Below are 19,350 nucleotides of genomic sequence, written 5' to 3'. Positions count from 1 at the left end.
ATCTAAAGAAGTGAGAAAATATGATTTGTTTAGGAGCATGAGTCTATCACGAGAGTCAGCTTCTTTTCTTTTCTGTTCTGTTCCCTATGATACTTGTTTTGCACTTATTACAAAACACAGTGTGTGTGTGTGGTAGTGGTCATACTGTGTCAGGTTCCTGATTCACAGTGCATTTGTTACAATGGCAAATGTTGTTCTCAACCAGCTGCAGGCTCAGAGGCCAGAAGGGGGTAAGAGCATCTTGTTCTAAATAAGACTGCCAGCTTACCAAGATCTAGAAATTTGACTGGATTTATATTATGTTCTGAAAAGCTCAGTCACAAAAGCACACACCAAAGGGGCTTCGCAAATGAACCAGATGAAGATTTCAGGCACCATTTCCCTTTGCATTGTGAGACTAAAGGCACTGAGTGAATGCAGAATCTGGGCTGTAGCAGATATAAGAATCTCACAGAATGTTCCCAGGGAGGTCTGTCTACTCGGAAGCTATTTCTATTATGTTCAGTAAAATTTCCCCCCCAGATAAGCATATACAGGGCTGTAGTTTCAATCTGCTAAGTGCAGTTAAATATTTGGAATTGGTTGGTGGAGAACATAATTCTGAAGAATTCCGGCCAGTCAAAGTAGACAATATTGGGCTAGATAAATCAATACTATCCAGAATGCTCTTGGTGCAATAGCTCTGGTGTAACTTCAGTGGTAAATTGCCGCTCTTTAGTCAGAGTACTGCAACTGATGCATGAGATTGGTGTGCAACAGAAAATGCCTATGCAAATTTCTGAACTTGTATCAATTCGCTGCTAAAGGTTACTGATGGTAACTGATGGATTTTTTCCACTACCTCTAGGAGCTGTGTATTCTCAGCACGTATTGTTATCTAGGAAAACACCCAGTGGCTGAAATCCTGTTGCTTAGTGTAGTTAAGTTGCACTAGCGTAGGACTATTGAATCAATGGGGTTTGCTGAGTCACCAGTCAAGTTCCATTGATTCAAATGGGCCTACTCTAGTTGTAACTCACTGCACTAAAGTAAGCTGCCAGTAGATCAGGTCCCTTTGAATCAATTAAACTTACAGAGGAGCTGACTTACCATACCTACACTGAATCAGTGATTCTACTCAAGTGTGACTTACTATGCTAAGCAACAGATTTTTTTCAGATTACAAATGACACTTGCAATAATTAGAGATACAGAAGTAGCCAGTTTTTTTTTCTGTCAAAGCATTTTTGCTTTGCCTATTTAAGATTCACTACTTACAGACACTTCTGAAGTCTGCCACATGTACAAGATGCTGTAGCCTTGAAGTTCACCATTCATCTGTGCATCAGGAGGCTTAATCCAGGTGATGGTCACAGAAGAACTTGACTCATTGATGGAGAGTGTGACATTCCCAGGAGGAACAGAGGGAGCTTAAACAAAGCACATACAAAACCAACAAACTGACTAATATTTTTTTCAGTGTACATGGTGAATATACAGCTTTTTAAAAAGCGATATAACAAAATAAAAAAGAAACGAGGCACATCTTAGATACAAAATGGACAAATCTTTATGCTCCCCCTTCAGGCACATCAATATTGATTTGATTCATCTTTGCTTAAAGAATGAAAAGATAATAATAATAAAGAATCTCACCACAAGATAGTTTTTCCCCATTGACTGACTTTGTGCATTTTAAAATCTCTGTGTGTGTGTGTGTGTGTGTGTGTGTGTGTGTGTGTGTGTGTGTGTGTGTGTGTGTGTGTGTGTGTGTGTGTGTGTGTGTGTGTGTGTGTGTGTGTGTGTGTGTGTGTGTGTGTGTGTGTGTGTGTGTGTGTTTTGCAACCAAGTCTGCAAAATAGAAAAATATAATAACTATAGCTTTCTTGCATGGACCAGTAACAATATCATCACTGGATGTTATTTGTGTTTTTGTGATCAGTCAGCCGGTGCTTTTGTGTCTCAAGCATTTATTTAGTTTCAGTTAGAAAGGTAAAAAGACATTAGTTTTGCACACAGAGGCAGGAATTTTGTGCAAAATACCTTTTACACAAATTGCAGAAAGCAAACAAATTATTTGCTGTCTCAATTGAGCACTGATGGCAAGATCTCTCAAGGGGGCTGTAGAATTCTCAAGCCAGCTTTTCACCATTTTGAGACAGCCGGTCTCTCCAAGGGTCCGTATTCTGCACATCAAAAAGCCTGCAGTGTTATGAACAACAGTGAATTGGCTCTATTCAGCTTCCACATTTTCCATATAACTATAGGAAGTATGTAATGCAAACTTGGGTGGAGAGGAAGTGTATATTATTTGAAGAAAAGAAAAGCAAGCAGACCACAAGATTCTGAGGAACAAGATTCATATCCTTTTTATTGTTCTCCACAATTTTCAGTTTCACCCCCCCTGAAAGGTCTACATACATTGCTTGAATGATACAGTAGGCAAATATTCATCCCTTGACAAAACCATTAATCTTACATGATGTGCTGTTTCAGCATACTCTCATTTATAGGCTTGTTGTCCCGAGAAAAATAGCAAGAAACATCTCTATGCCTATTCTGATTTTCTCAGAGCAGTGGCTCCCAACCTTGGGACCCCAGATGTTCTTGGACTACAACTCCCAGAAATCCTGGGCAGAACAGTTAGTGGTGAAAGCTTTTGGGAGTTTTAGTCCAAGAACATCTGGGGATCCAAGATTGGGAACCACTGTCTTAGAGGATCACTGTGTTAAAAGGTAAAGGTAAAGGTTCCCCTTGACAATTTTTGTCCAGTCGTGTTCGACTCTAGGGGGCAGTGCTCATCCCCGTTTCCAAGCCATAGAGCCAGCGTTTGTCCGAAGACAATCTTTCCGTGGTCACATGGCCAGTGCGACTTAGACACGGAACGCTGTTACCTTCCCACCGAGGTGGTCCCTATTGATCTACTTGCATTTGCATGCTTTCGAACCGCTAGGTTGGCAGGAGCTGGGACAAGCGACGGGCGCTCACTCTGTTGCGTGGATTTGATCTTATGACTGCTGGTCTTCTGACCCTGCAGCACAGGCTTCTGCGGTTTAGCCCGCAATGCCACCACGTCCCATCACTGTGTTACATACAGTATATCTAAAACACCTCATTCATGGGGTTGCTGTATTCAATAGTATGATCCTGTACTTTCTTTTGTTGGTGTTTTCTTACCTCCTTCTGTTGTATTGGCCATAAACCAAGGGCTGAAGCCAGACCAACCCACTTCATTCATACAAGAAACTCGTATGCTGTAATTTTTCATAGCCCTTAGATTCTGAATACGATACAGATGGGGTGGGGTGGAGATATTAAACGTCATCGCGGAAGCATTCTCTGGGGCAGTGAGATTCTTCACCTGCAATGAAAAAGACATAATTAAGCAAACATAATTAAGCCAGTCGTTCCAACATATTGAATTGTATATCAGTTCACAACTCCGCTTAATTTCCCATAGGAGAGGTGACAGGTTTAAAAGGGAACTCTTGCACCGTGATCAGTGATAAAAAGAGCTTAAAGAAGTCCCTCTTTTAAAAACATTACAGCTCCCAGAATCACCGGCGAGCGTGTTGGTTGTGGGATTCCAGATGCTCCTATAGTCCAAAGAACAAATGTTTCAAGCTCTGCATGTCACTGTGGCCAATGACTAAGAAATTGCTTTTTGTCTTGCTGTGCAGATTTCTGCAATAAAACGTTTGTCAAGCACTCAGCCATTGTGTGGATCAGAAGCCACAGATTAGATCACTATCCCATCAGCCTCTGCTCAGGCCAAAACATAGTCTTTGTTGTAAACCAGTTGTTTCCCAACCTTGGGTAACCCAGGCATCCTGAGACTATAATTCCCAGAAACCTCAGGCAACACAGCTGCTGCTGAAGACTTCTGGGAACTGTAGTCCAAGAACACCTGGGTTATCCTAAATTGGGAACTGCTATTTTAAACAAACATTGCCAACCTTGGTTCCAGAATAAAAGACAAAGGGTCTCATTAAAGGAAGACTGGGGCTGATCCAAACATTTATGAGTGAGCAACGTATGTGTTCAAAAACAAAACAAAACAGAAGGTTCAAAATATTTCCTGGACACCTAACCACCCAAGGATTTTAACAAGAATTCATTGAAATGTTCAAGTTTGTGTCTTATGGCCTGACTATGGACAAAGGTTATTTAATCTCACTACCTCTGTTAATCAGCAATTCTATACATGGATCTCTGTATTACTAAAAATGTTTTGTTATTGTTTGCTTTGTTTACTTGTCTCACAGCCTGTAATTTTTGCATTTCTATTCCATTCAACTTTTCTTACTACTATCTAGCACTACAAGAGTTCACCAGCAATTAAACTTATATATGAGTGAATCTCATTATCTGTGCTAGGAACAGCTTGTCACCTCCCAGTAACTGCTTATTGAAAGGCAGTAGTTCCTGAAACACTGATAAGTTGGTCATCAGTGTACCTTCTACCTGCCCCCTCGCCTTGTACGTGTGCAATTTTTGCCAAAGGAGATGACACTCTATGGGCCTGATGAAGTGTTTCTGCAGCCTTGAAAACGTATGCCAAATATTTATTTATTTATTTGATTTGATTTGATTTGATTTGTATCCCGCCCATCTGGTCTATACGACCACTCTAGGCGGCTTCCAATATAACATAAAGAACAATAAAATAACACAAGAATATTACATGTCTTCCAATAACTATTAAGTTTTCAAAGGGTTTTTCCTACTAATACTGGATAAATTCTGCCTTGCACTGTGTATGTTCTTTTTTACTGCACTACCTGGCGCCTACAAGGTTAGGAAGGAGGCTGTTTTGGATACCAAAAAGGGATCATGCAGCCAATGAGATGAGGTCACAGCATCATGTAGCCAATTTGATCTGATTATATGTCATCACAGAAGCAAATCAGAGTCAAAGCTCAACGTGGAGAATGTGTTATGCTCCATTTCATAGACATAACCATCAAAACAGGGAAAATGCAGTAGACAGCGTAGAATTTCCCCCTTTCCTGAACCCCTTCTCTGTTTTAGCTCAGACCTAAACTCATCTCAAATTCTCTAGTATCTCAGCTTTAATAGCATTTGTGAATTCTACAGTATCATACCCACTAGAGAGAGGAAGAAACATTCCTTGGTACAACCAGATGTGCTGGCAAGGAAATGTTGGAGAATAATCAGAACCAGCTGTTTCTATTTTGGGTATCTCCTATTTCTAAGAATGTTGTAAATATCTTTCTGCCTCTTGTCTTCCCATAGGGAGCAAAACAGAGGTGCCAAAGGCTGCTTGGTCCAAGCAAATTGACCAAACCACACAATCGTTTAAAAACAGTGCTGAAAATCCAGTCTGATTTGAAGAAGTCTCATAAATATGTAAAAATAGGCTTTCCTTGGAAGTCACTGTAATACAGTGGTTAGAAGGGCAGACTGAGACCAAGGAAAAGTAAAGCAAAATATGCTGCTCACATATTGCCCCATAGCACTTAAAGCACACTGTGTTTTAGAATTTAATTATGCAGGCTACACATTGCTCCCCCCCCCCCAAATTGAGCTGGGTACTCAGTTTACTGAGCCTTTTTCATAGAATGTTACGAGTTGCACCCAGTAAAATCAGAGCAGAAATATATATCCATTTGCAGGGTGGGCAGTGGAAAAACGAATATTAAGGAAACACATGGATGTGAACTTAGAAAGCAAATAACTGTATGGTTATACACAGGGTTTCCTGAGTTTCGGCAAGAATGTAGCATCAAATTCCTTTGACATGACAGATCAAAAAAGGAAAAGCATCTCCCTGTTCCTGACCCACCCATCACAGTTCCTAAAAACAACTTATTCAAAAGTGCCAAAAGGTAGTTGGGGTTTTTTGAACAGGAAACTGTTCATTGTTTGAGAAAGTGGTTTCCTTTTCGGGTGAGAGCTCCCAGCATCCCTCAGGCAGCGTGGCCATCGGGAAGGGTATACTTGGCCTTAGTTGTCCCAAAGAGTTACCCTTCCGAATTCCACGTCTAACAAACCAATTTCGCACTTGCTTCAATTGGCACAACAGCTCTTTGCTCCGACGTCTGCCCCAGTGTTAAAAGGGCAGAAATGTGGGTGTGCAAAAAATGAAATGTGGAAAATCTAGCCTGACCTTTTTTATGAATGAGTCCCCGTTTCAGGAAATCCTCCTGCTTTCCAGCTATCTACAAGAAAGGGCATTTCCTCAGTTGTATGAGGCAATTGTTTTAAAAATATAGCATCATCACAAAGACTACGCTATGTACAAAAGTGCTGTGCAGATGTGACTTTGCACCTTGTGTTGCTTTAGGATTGAAGCCTTTACTGAGCCGTGAAACCCACTGGATGACTTTCAGCTAGTCCCTCTGTATAGATGCCATCATAGATGCCTACACGGGGAGGAGGAAGAGGGGGAGATATGTTTTCGACTGTTCTTTTTTACATATTTGCTTACCATTAAGTCACTGACAGTGGTTCTACTGTGAATTTAGGCCAATGTGATTTGAGGTCTAACTACGGATTAAATCTGTAACATTTAGTTTGCCCTTGACATTGTACTCTAAACACAATGAAACCAACCAACCAAAAATGGTTTCCACAATCTGCCAGAGACACTTTGCCCCTTTAGCCTTAGGATACGTCTGCCACCTGCACCATTATGTTGTACCCGGCTTTGATTCATATATCTCAGGGCACTAGTTAAAAAACAACAGCCTGCAAGCTTCATGCCTGCCTATTCCAGAGCTTAAATGTCCCAGAGATCAACAGTATTCAAACGGTCTCACTGGGTATAACACTGCTGCCCACATCTCCAGGAATTTCGGATATACAAGCAGTTACTGTTGAAGCAAACCGCTTCAGAAAAAAACCAGAAAGAGACACCCACTTTGGAAACAACAATGGGTTGGCCGTGCATCAGGCATTTACACAGTTCTATCCCTTTCACATGGCTGGGCCAAAGGGAAGCAAGGTAAAATGCCAAAGGGTGGCACTGTGAAATATGCAAATGTTAAGCATGACCTCCCACAAGGTTTGATAAACGGCAGCTATTCTCAAATGACTTGTCAGACTCACCGTACAAGGAGCTCTTGGAAAGCATAACTTATGATGCAGAATTCACAAAGAAGACAATCTAAAACCAAGTGCTACGAGGCAAAATCATTCGTAGACCAACGCTTATGTTTTCTTATTTGCGGATAACTCAGTGGTTTGCGTATCTGGCTATGGAGCCAGAGGTTGGGAGTTTGATTCCTCACTGTGTCCCCTGGGAAAAGAGCCAGTCCGTGTGGCCTTGGGCACACTGCACAGTTCCAGGGTGTGGGAAACTTCTGCTTAAAGCTTGTAGCTGCATTCTGTTCCAGTGACGTGTATACACTCCTGGCAGGAAGCGGCAGCTGCCAGCAGATGGGGTAACCCCTTCTTCTGCCCTTTCACTTAGAGGCAGAGCATAAGATCAAAGAGTTATTTCAGCCAATCCTAGTTGTGATTAGGTAACTAGTATCCTATCTGAATTCTAACAACATACTATGTAATCATGCTAAGTAAATAAAAGCGCTTTCAGGGCGTTGCCTGTAGACTCCGCTGGCTCGGACATCCACTGTTGACTCCTTTGTTCCCTCTCTAAGGCAATTAGCCTTCCTTTGCTCCGTGATCACCCACATCAGGGCACCCCCAGAAGAAGAGAAGGGTCAACCACTTCGGGGTATTCTTCTGCCTTTATGGATTGCCTTAAGTCAGAATTGACTTAATGGCATATGATTATTATTATAACCTTTTTTTTTCAGCCACCATTCTAGCTATGGGACGGTCAAGATGACATACAATAACATCTTACATTTTTTGTTTTTTTAAATCTTTGGTTAAGAAGTAAAAAAAACCCCACAAATTCCAAAAAGTTCAAGAAATGCCAACAAGAAAACTGATAAATAGCAGAAGCTTTAAAAGGAAGGAAGGATCTTGACCTTTTGGGGCATGAAGGATGCCATGGAGGCTCTGCTTGTGCAGTAGAAGCATCTCTTGTTAATCAACAGGGACCACACCTATGCTGGCTGGGGGATTCTGCGAATTCTGGTCCAAAAATGTAGCTTTTCCAGCAGAGATGATGACGTGATCTGTTATTCTCTCCCCAACCGCACCCCAGGTTTCTCTGTTCCTTCTGAATTTAGCTGCAATGGTCACAGTTGCTGGGAGCATAGCTCACAACATATTTTGTGAAATATTTTGGCTTGGATTGGTGCACAATTAAGGCTTATTAGCTTTACAGAAAACTACTGATGATGGAAAGGAAAATGGCTAGGTTTCTTGATTTTGGAAACATACAGAATATTTGCTACATTCTTTATTTTCATGATTATAGCTTATCTCAACTTGAGGATGCACCTCATTAAGAAATTTTCATTCCTCGTGACATTTCTCACTTCCAGAAGAAAGCGAGGCAAGGATTGCTATTTTTTTTCTAGTGAATGTTTCTGTAATCAGTGCAAATTTTCTCCCTGCACAAAACTAGTGACTTTTCCCTTCGAGCAGTAAAACATGCTCACAGAAAGCACACAATGACTGTCTGGTTATTTTAAAAGATGCATTCCAGTCTTTAAATCTTATGCAACAAAGCAGCAGCCATCACCACTTTGTGCAATTTGTGTGAAAGGGTTACTTGCATCATTTTAATCAATCTACACAAACACATAGTTCTCTGTTCTTGCTGGGGGGGGGGTTTACAAAATATCTCACCCTCTGGGTAGGAGTGAGGAGAATCATTCGCTGTTCCTCATTCTCGTGTACTAGGATGAGATAAGCAAGTATTTACATGCTTAGTTGACAAGGTCTCAAACAACAATCAGTATTTTTGGATTTTGATTGCCCTGGCTATGAGGGCGGTCATGCTGAGCACCCGTGCTTCAAAATGTTTAACTAACAGCTGACAGTATCTGTAGTCCTTTTAAACAGCATCATCTATTGCTCTATGCAAACATTCAATGCAGATAAAAATGCACGGGCAGAGAAAACAATCCGAACAAGTGAAGATGATAGACTCTGGAGGTGGGAAAGAGAATTCAAATTCTTCCTGTGTCTTTCCTGTGGGTGGGAATTGGATCCAATGTCTACATGCCTGGTTCTGAGGTCAAGGGCAAAAGAGAGAGTCATCATCTGCGGTCACTCTGGTTCTGAAACTCCTTCACCCTGGAAGCCTTCGCTGGAGCAAATTTTTAAAGTGTTTCATGACCCAGCTAGCTCTTCCAGCTGAGGGTTAAGTTTAGAAAAGAACATGTGATGCCATGGTGTTTTATTGTTTTCCACTGGGATTTTTTTCTTTTTGTTGTCCACCTCAAAACTCTGGGACAAGGCAGGCGACAAACCAAAAAAGAAACACAAAACCATGTGAGTGACTGGTGGCTGTGACCAGACCCTTTTACTTTAAATTTTTTCAGACAAAATGCAGACATTCCTCATAGACGTCTTTCTATTTTCCACCCTCTAAACAAAAAAACTGGCTGGTCTTTGCAACCAGAATGACTCATCGTGCCTTGCCTTAACTCAAGGACATCCATCGAGATGTACCACCAAGAAGGATCTCTGAGAAGGAACTGAAAGTGGCAATGGTGCAGATGACTGCCAGGGATGAGAAGCAAGCTCTTTCTTCACCATTGCCCATGGCCTGCCCTGCTTCCTGGTCTTCGTAACAGGACGTCTTTTTCTATCCAATGTTGCCATAAAAAATCCAGCTCTTTTTTCCTCCATGCGAGCTGCTCCAGTTGGAATTCAGGTTGAAAAGGAAGAGCCCTTCTGCAGAAGTTGAGTTTTGTTTTCATGCCTCCCTATCAGGAAAGGCTAACAGATTTTAGGTTTTTTCATGGTTTAGAGGGATGCTTGGAAAACTTACTTTTCTGGACGACTCGGAGAACCAACCCTTCTGTTTACCTCCAGCCAACCTGGTTTGTGCCTAGGCTCCATGGGAAATGCTGAGTGTTGCAATCCCCCCCCCCACACACAAAGAATCTGGATTAGACAAAAGGCAGGGAACACACGGCTCTCTGGATACGGACTACTCCCACCATTCTCCATCATTCATTACGCTGGCTAGAGTTGGTGAGGAGCAATACTCCAGAATCTGACGGCCACGTGTTTCCCATATCTTGAGTTTAGAGGAAAGATTACAAGTGGCAGAAAAAATTATGATTTGTATCCGTTCATCCAAGTGAAGCACCGTTTCTCATTTGCCAAACAGCACAAATGTTAATAACCATAACCATCGGCATTAGCTCCTGACCCACCACCCCATTCATGGCTTACCTGAACACGGCAGCTGCTCAAAGGTGAATAGCCATCTAAGCCTGGGACCCAAGACACCACGATTGCATGAGCTGTGCTATTCAGGACATGCACTTCGACAGGTGGGGATGGAAGCTCTGCGTGAGAAACAGGAAGATTTTGAGGAATCGTTACCTGATTCTCCAGGTCAGATGTACACCAATGCAAGTCAATTTAGACTCACTGGTACTTTGTTAGAAATAACAAGTTTTATGTGGAAGAGGAGGAGAAGTAATTATGTAACAGGAGAACAGGAACAAGATAAATATTGCCAAGATATTAGCTTGCCAAAAAGAAAACAAAAACATAGAATAACCAACGTACTGGGGAGTTTTACCAAATGGCTGGAATCCTGTTGCTTAGTGTAGTACATCAATACTAGAGTAGAATCAACTGAACTTACAGAAGAGTTGATTTACTAAATAGCTCTACTCTGGTTTGGAACTTGCTACATTAAGCAACAGGACTTGAGCCATGGACTCTGTAGTGAAGCATGCTTAACTGTGCAATCTTATGTTTGTTTCATCAGATTTTTCACTGGGTTCAGTGGATTTCTTTGCTAGTAAGTGTGCACCTGACTGGATAGCTCAGTGGTTTGGGTATCTGGCTGTGGAGCTAGAGATTCAGAGTTCAATTCCCTACCGTGGCTCCTAGGAAAAGAGCCAACCTGTGTGGCGTTGGGCAAGCTGTACAGATCCAGGATACTCACAGAAGAAGGGAATGGTAAAACCAGTTCTTAGTATTGTCTACCTGGAAATCCTTGACAAAGGTCACCATAGATCAGAATTTACTTTACAAAATATGATGATCATCGTGTTTAGGATTGCTGACTAAAAAGATAAACACACAACTGTGAATTTATTTCCTACTTTTCTAAGGTCAAGGCAGCATAACTTTATAAATAAATAAATTGATATAGAACTGCAGCCTTAAGACCTCTTCTGCATGAGGGATTCAGAGAGGGCAATGACGGAACATTGTTCTATCATTATTCTAGGCCAGTTGTTCCCAAACTGGGGTCCCCAGATGTTCTTGGCCTAAAACTCCCAGAAGCAGTCATCTGGATTTCTGGGAATTGTAGTCCAAGTACATCTGGGGACCCAAGGTTGGGAACGACTCTCTAGGCCAATCCAACTCCAGTGTTACTATTATATATTAATGAATGGGTCTTACCAGTTTTGTTTATAAATGCCTTTTCTTCCCCCAAGGAGGCCAGAACAAGGGTGGATAGAAGAAGACAGACTGACATGTTGTTAATAGATCTCTGGATGGTTTCCTCTCATTCTCAGTTATTTAACAGTGGCAACAACCAAATTTTTCTACCCACCCGTGCTGGTCACACTAAGCCTTCTGAAATGTAAGAAAGCTGGGGGTGACAAGAACCACCTGTAGTGTTGCGTGTGACGGGGCTGTGAGCCCAGTACTAAAAACAAATTTCTCAGCTGAGCATGTCCTGGGAGGCATTCTTGTTCCTTAATTCTTCAGTCTGTCTTGGAGCCACCATTTTATACCTAGCTGCATTTGGGAGTGGGGGAATCTGGGTTCATATAAAAGACAAAGGAAATCCTGCAAGTCTACTAAAAAAATAAACATTAAAAAAACCCCTACTGCAAGATAAGGCTCTCAGACTTTGGAACTCTGTCCCAGAGGAAGGTAGGTTGGCTCCATCTTTGCTGTCATTCCACAAACAGACAAAAGATCTTTCTCTTCAGGTAGGTTTTTCCTTAGTGATTGGTCTGCCTGAATGGCGTTTTAAATGGATTATGGTTCCTTATTGGTTTGAATGTGTTTTGGTGTGCTTATGTTTTGTAGTATGCCTAGAGTGGTCTTAACCGATCAGATAGATGGGATATTAAATAAATAAATAAATAAATAAACAAACAAACAAACAAACAACAAATATGGTATTTGTTTGATCCTTTTTAGTATTTGTATATTCACTGTTGATGGATTTAATATTGCCTTTTAAAGACTGATATAAGCTGCCTTGGGTCTTTTTTAAAAAGAAGGACAGGGTAAAAACATTTTAAATAAATAACAAACAAATGATGGTTTATTGGGTAAATGTAAAAAAGGGAAAAAAACTTTTATTGGCTTTGCACTGAGACTTTAACAGGCAAATGATTTTCAGCAAATTTACAGCATAATCCTCTAAATACTTGCTCAGAAACAAGGCCTGCTGAGTTCAGCAGGACTGGCTAATTCCCACTGAACCTGGTGGGACTTAGTGCTGCATAGAAATGCAGAAGATTTGTACAACTGAAATGCTATTCTATGCCTTCAAATAGTATCGGTGCAGGAAGGCAGCTCTTTTGCAGAAAAAATAAGTGAGATGAGAAGAAATAATGAAAAAACCATTAGTGTGGACTGTTTCAGAAATGGCAAAAATATGAAATATTTGATGGAGGAAATAGCAATGCATGTAAGCAAAGAGGAACCTACGCATGACCTCTGCTTAAGACCCAAAATAACAATTTGCCTTATTTAGAAGTAAACCTTGTTCTTTTTCATCCCAAAACATAACCTAAAGAAATCCACAGAGAGCAAAAGATTTTTCCCCTTTTAAATATGAAGTATGTAGAGTTCCTTAACAGACTATATCTGTTAATCTTAAAAAAGACCAGAACTTGGGGGGAAATCCTTTTTGGATGACAAATTTCAGAATCATTGAGATGGGAGGACTGCAGGGTCACACTGGCTGGCGGAGTCTAGAAACTGTCATCCAAAAATGGTAACTTTTCAAAACTCTGACAGAGGCTCTTTCATTAGAGAAAGGAACTGTCTCCTGAATGTTGGGGAGCTTCAGAATCAGCCTCTATTTGGTTACGAAGCTCCTTGGATGATCTTCAGCAAGCCACTCACTATCTTTCCTCACAGGGTTGGTTCTGTCAGGATGAAAAGGGGGAGAACTAAAAAACCCTACCTTGAGTAACAGAAAGAAAGGTGGAATAAAAAGATAAGCAAAACACAAATGAATAATATGTCATGTTAATACAAAGGAATAGGCTGTTACCCAAGCGGCAAATCCCCCCTCTCCACGTTGCTGAAATAGTCCAATGGAAAGGCAAGAGCCAATACAACTTGTTCCAGCAACATTGCAGGAGTTGACAGAATGACACGAACTGCCTCCGGGACTCCGGCTCTGGATTTTGCCTCGAGGTTAACTCCTGAAGCCTTTTCCATCAGTGGATATAGCCACAAGGCAGTGGAGGTTTGATATCGGAGTTTTCCTTCTCCTAGATTGGCTGCCTTCCAAGGCTAATGAGCCCCACCTACCTGGCCTGCTCCATAATAGTGCGGAGGTAGGGACCAGCTGTCAGTATCATACCAAAGGTTACTTTACCCAGGCTTTGTGCTCTGGAGAGGACACTCTCCAAGTCCTCCATACAGAGAATGTTACCATGGTCGCTCGAGACAAGGGAATAGGAGGATGCACCCCTGTCCTAATTAGTCTAGAAGCAATTAAATATTACACTGGGGGGATGTCTGAATTGGCTCATTTGACATACAGAGGCCTTGACCAACTCTTCCAATGCAATCACATCTGAAAATATATTACTGGACTATAAACTGAAGCCTGGATATGACTATGAAAAGAGCACTCAGTTCTGCAAAATGGTGCAGAACTGAGTGCTCCTTTTCGGTTATCTCAGCCAGATAACCATGCCTCCACCTGATACAGATGCTCCACATTTTGTGGCCACTGAGCATTCTCAGTCCTTAATGGACTCCTCCCAATGGGAGGTTGCCACCATGGACATTTTCTCTGCTTCTGCAACATTTTGGATTCCCGCAAACATGCTGATCCTTGCCTTTTCTTTCCCTGCAGCCCTATTTCACTAGAGAACATACAGCAAGTTAGTGTCCAAGTTTACTATTGATTCACTTACCAAGCTTTCCAACACGTCGGGCAGGATGGAGAATGTATGCCCCTTCCATACATGGGTGGACTTCAGCTCTTATCAGGCCTAGGCGACATAGCCTACGGCATGGGATGATGGCCGCTACAATTCCAGGAGCACCTGGCAAGCCACTTGCTCCCCAAGTTCAGATTCAGCCTAATATTTCTTATGAGCCTTTCCATCTGTTTTCTTGCCTTTTGAAAATTTCTGGAAAATGTGGAGAGGGGTCAAACCAGGTCCACCTAAGACAGAATTAGACTCCAGGTGGATTTCATTTGATCAGGTCTCATAAGAAATTAGGGTGGCTACAAGCAGATCTTTGAGGACCCTGGAGAGCACACGGGGAGCAGAGTAGTAGCTCTCCCTCTTCATGTTTTCCCATGGAAAGGGGCTAAAGAACTGGAGTCTGAAGATTCAGCTGGGAGCTCTCGGGTTCAGCATCTCAAGTACAGTGGTGCGCCGCTTGATGATTACCTTGTTGTACGACGAATCTGCTGTACGATGAGTATTTTGCAATCGCTATTGTGATCACAAAATGGTGTTTACATGGGGAAAATCTGCTTGACAACGATCGGTTCCCTGCTTCGGGAAGTGATTTTTAGCTTTATGACTATCAAAACAGCTGATTGTCAGGTTTTCAAAATGGCTCCCCGCTGTGTTTCCTCACTTTACAGGCACTGGAAAATGGGCGCTCTATGGAGGATCTTTGCTTTACAATGAGGTATTTTGCCCATTGGAACGCACTGAGTGGTTTTCAATGCATTTCAATGGGCTTTTTACTTTCACTTGATGATGATTTCATTCTACAGTGATTTTGCTGGAACGGATTATCGTCATCAAGCAGGGCACCACTGTATGTTGGGTCAACCTCAGTGTAAGAACCTGGACTCAGCACCCACTCATTCTGTGTCACAGATTTTCTGTCCACTGCGTTGAAGGCTGCTGAGGACAGTTGGGGGTTTGGCAATGGGGAGAGGTACAGATCCAATAAAGTGGATCTGAATTTATACATTTTCAGACTTCACACTGTTTCTGGTAAATATTAAAATTCAGCAGCCATATGTGTGCTGAATGGTATCCAGTGGTGGGCTATGTATGCTTCGACCCCCTTGTCATAACTTTTGTCTTCAACTTTCCATTATAACTATTGGAAGCAATGAGGTCTGCTTATACCTGTCAAGAACTGTAGCCTGGGGTTTCCTGAATCTGTACCATTGTTTGAAAAAAATTATTTGGATTGCATCTCTTAGACTCTCTGAACAAGCTTTACTAATAAGAGTTTAATTGGAATAATAAAAGTCATTTCATGCTTATCACCAACCTTTAATATTGATTTTGGCTTCAGTTGATGTAGCTACTCCCTTTTCATTGTGCGCTTCACAGTGGAAAATAGCAGTTTCGTTAAGACCTGCCGATCAAAACAGACAACACAAACTGAGAACAGGAACAGCATTGTGGGGAACGTGCTTCTGGCACTAAGAAAATCCATTTAAGCTATACTTTCCTCCCAAGTTTGTTTTATTTTTGAAAAGAGACACAAAAAACTCACAACAAAATAAACTCTCAAGTGTTGTGTTGCAATTTGAATAAACATATTTCCAAGCAAGGGACTCCTCTGACCACAAGGGAGGCAATGCATGAGAAAGGTTGGCCCCTTAAGGTTTTGTATTTTAAAATGTGTTTTCCTTTGCCAAAAATGTGACTGAACTCTTTAACAGAACTATTTTAAAACCTGCCTGTGCCTTAGATTGCAGCACCGGCCAAGCACTATACACAAGAATGGAATGGAAAAATTTAACAAGCCAATTGCTATGCACTGCAGACGCATCATTCAAGACGACCCATGCCAATTCTGTTGTTTCCCTTGACCTGGTGCTCTCCAGATGTGCCCGATCACAACTCCCATCATCTGTAACCAACACAGCATTGATGGCTGGGATTATGGGAACTGTAGTCCGACCTATCTGAAAGCTGCAAGGTCAGGAAAGGCTACTTTAGACCACCTGAGCTGTGGCAGGTCCAAAAGAGCCACCTCTCATTCTAAACATGTGAAGAATGAAAGCACAGCTGGACAAGACCGGCCCTACCCTGAGATAAAGTGAGGAAGATACCCCAGGAAGTAGATGCTGAGCAGCATGAAGCACTTTCAATCCCTGATAATTTGCTATGCTTGGGAAAGACTTAAGGGAGTCATGGTCCAAAACATCTGGAGGGTACCAAGTTTCCTACTCATTCTCCAGAAGTTAAGAACTTAAGTGGGCTGTAGGTTTGTTTTTTTCCACCAGGCACTTGAGGACAGGTTTCCTGATTGTATGTTTGTTTTTAAAACTCATACTTGTTGCTGGTTGATTTTTGTGATATGCCCCAAGATCACATGTGAAGATCATGTCGTCGTTATAAGTGGGGGAGGGGAAGGATTTCTATGACATGTCATGTTTTTTCTGCAACCTATATCTGATCTTATGGGTGGGTTTGAACAAGTTTATGAATAATCTGATGAGAAAGATTACTCATAAACATATTTGAACTTATGGTTGTTCTGGGTTTTTTGGGCTCTTTGGCCGTGTTCTGAAGGTTGTTCTTCCTAACGTTTTGCCAGTCTCTGTGGCTGGCATCTTCACAGGACAGCAACCTGTGCTCTGAACTTGCTTTTGAACTTGCTTTGGGGTTCAAATGTAGGTTGCATAGAAAATGTGAAATGTCATAGAAATCCTCCCCTTAATGATGAGGAACGATGTGATCACATGGGGAAAGAGATCACAATTTGGACCACTTCTGCAGTGGTCCAGTGTCTTCCGGTAATGGCACAACACACATGGAAATGTACTCCAGCCTGACCCTGATCCATGCCCAAGTTGGTCCTTTTTGGCCCAGCTGTAGGGCTACTACTTTTGGGAGGTGGGCAGGCAGACGGAGTGATTCTCCACAGGCAGAAGTGATTGCTGCTATTAAAATGACCCCTTCCAGTGCAATCAGCTGTGCACCTTTACTGATCGTATTCTCTGTCTGTCTGTCTTTCTTTGGTTCTTGTGGTCTCATCTAGACATGTGGCAGCCCTTCACAAAGGGAATCTAATCTAGAATGAGTTGCTTTATTAGTGTAATGAGTTATATTTTCAAGTTACCTTTAAAACTTAAATTTAAAGAAAAAATATTTTATTTTATTTTAATGTTGCTTTTCTCATGCTACTTCTCTCCCCATAGGGCACTCAAGACAGCTCACAATCAATTAAAATTAACCCAACAATGACCATTAAAAATCATAAAATATAATAGTAAAAAACATTAAACACATATTGAAAACCACCAGTAAAAACACTTGGAAAAAATTTTAAACCCTGAATTCAGGGTTATCTGCTTATCTGAATCACTTGAAAGTGGGCCTTTTAAAGAAATTCTGGCAGGAATTTTCCATATTTTATGCCATTCTGTTAGTAATCTTTGTGCCTTAAAAAAACAACAACAGCAAAGAGACAATGAGACAGCAAAAGCTGTCTTTGAGGGAACCAGTGAGGTGAACTGAGCTGAACACCTTAACAAAACCAGCACCACATTTCATGAAAAAAACATACCAAATTTAAAGCTATCAGTAACTGAATATTTCAGATCAAGAGGAAAGAAATCTCTGAACAAACATGACCATCTTAACTGAGGTAATTAGAATTCATAGTCTCCTCTCCTCTCACATGCCTTGCAGATAATCTTGCAGATAATTTTACTAAGAACATAGTTAAGCCATAGAAAAAGATATGAGGAAATGCCTGCCACATTCTTTAATACCCAAACTGTTTTCACAAAAGTGTGTGTACGTGTATATGTGTGTGTAAAAAACACAGCACAGAACAAAAGCAGCAACCAGAAAAGCCACTGTGGAGGACAACAAACAACCATGGAAACAATTCCTCAGAAGAAGGATATTGTGTAGTTCTCTCAAGCAATTAAAAAATACCACAGGTCCCACAGATTATCCTCCAGTGGTGTTTGTCTAGAACCACAAGCAAGGAACTATGGGTTGGGCAAGAGAAACACAAACTAGGTTTTCCACTGCCGCAGCAGACAACAACAGAGCAACAATTAGGATTGTAGCTATAATGGCAACAAATCTCAGGGCACTGTAATTATTAACTTATTTTATTTGGCATGAGCATTTGCCGACTGCTGCCCCTTCATCAAATTCATCAGATGCCCATAAAAACCTCTGCCTACTGACTAACACAGCTAACAGTCCAACCCCTCCCAGAAATAATAACAAAGTAGGTTCCACCAAACGAAATAAAACTATCACAGCATCAGTTCCTCTTCCTGTAAAATGGGCCTATCTAGCATGCCAGTTGATTCTGAATTTGATTATTTGATCCTTCCTTAAACATTTAGCAAGAGTACCCAGACAACTATTACAGACTTCCGTTTCAGTGCCGAACAGGACCATTTATGGGCATTAAAATGCCCTCGTTCTGGAATTGGAGGCCACTGAACTCACCTGGCATCATCAAGAGAGATGGAGACCTTTCTTCCTTAGAAACCTGGCGGCTGTTCCAATGCCAGCGAATCTCCACGGGCTCAGGAGGCCCCACTGCGTGGCAGGTGAGGTTGAAGGGTGTGTTCCGAGTAACGTTCAGCCCCTGGGGTTGTTTAATGAAGTATGGCAGCCCTGTGTGGAACGGAGGTGAAAGCGCGCTTAGGGGGTCCTAAGTGGTAAGAAAAATGGAAGGGCTCTCCCAGCCCAGCATTTCACAGATATCTCAGACTAAAATGCTCACAATCCCCAGGAACTATGTTGGATATGCTATAATTGTCCAAGACATCTTGAGGGCACCAGACTACCTGCTTCTCATCTAAGAAACCGAACTAAAAATGCACATGGATTCCTTGAGGCAGCCTGAACTACAGCTCACTTATGTGGTTTTAGCATGTACTTCTAGTACATGCTAAAACACATTTCAGAAGCATCTCTGCTGTCTAGAAAGTGTGGCTGCACCTGTGAGCTCCCATCCATCTGGGTCAGTAGCTCCCAACTTTGGGTGCCCAGATGTTCTTGTACTTAAACCTCCCAGAAGGCGTCACTATTGCCTGTGCTGGCCAGGATTTCTATAGTCCAAGAACTTCTAAGGACTCAAGGTTGGAGACTACACTGGTACCTCGACTTACAAACTTAATTCATATTG

General features: G+C 41.7%; 1 protein-coding gene across 4 annotated transcripts in view; it reads right to left on the bottom strand.

The window, feature by feature from the left end:
• MERTK (MER proto-oncogene, tyrosine kinase) overlaps nt 1-19,350 on the bottom strand; it is an 81,102-nt gene that overhangs the window by 36,671 nt on the left and 25,081 nt on the right. For all 4 annotated transcript variants that reach the window (XM_072988883.2, XM_072988881.2, XM_072988880.2 and 1 more), the window contains exons 4-8: nt 18,666-18,836; nt 15,508-15,594; nt 10,267-10,382; nt 3,157-3,340; nt 1,258-1,409 (exon numbers count right to left, since the gene is read on the bottom strand). In XM_072988883.2, the coding sequence (XP_072844984.2) occupies nt 1,258-1,409; nt 3,157-3,340; nt 10,267-10,382; nt 15,508-15,594; nt 18,666-18,836 (710 nt within the window). The remainder of the gene's footprint in view (nt 1-1,257; nt 1,410-3,156; nt 3,341-10,266; nt 10,383-15,507; nt 15,595-18,665; nt 18,837-19,350) is intronic.

This window comes from Pogona vitticeps, chromosome 1 (genome assembly GCF_051106095.1).
Source record: "Pogona vitticeps strain Pit_001003342236 chromosome 1, PviZW2.1, whole genome shotgun sequence".
In the NCBI taxonomy this organism is placed as follows: Eukaryota; Metazoa; Chordata; class Lepidosauria; order Squamata; family Agamidae; genus Pogona; species Pogona vitticeps.
This window is presented reverse-complemented; position numbering and strand designations above follow the sequence as displayed.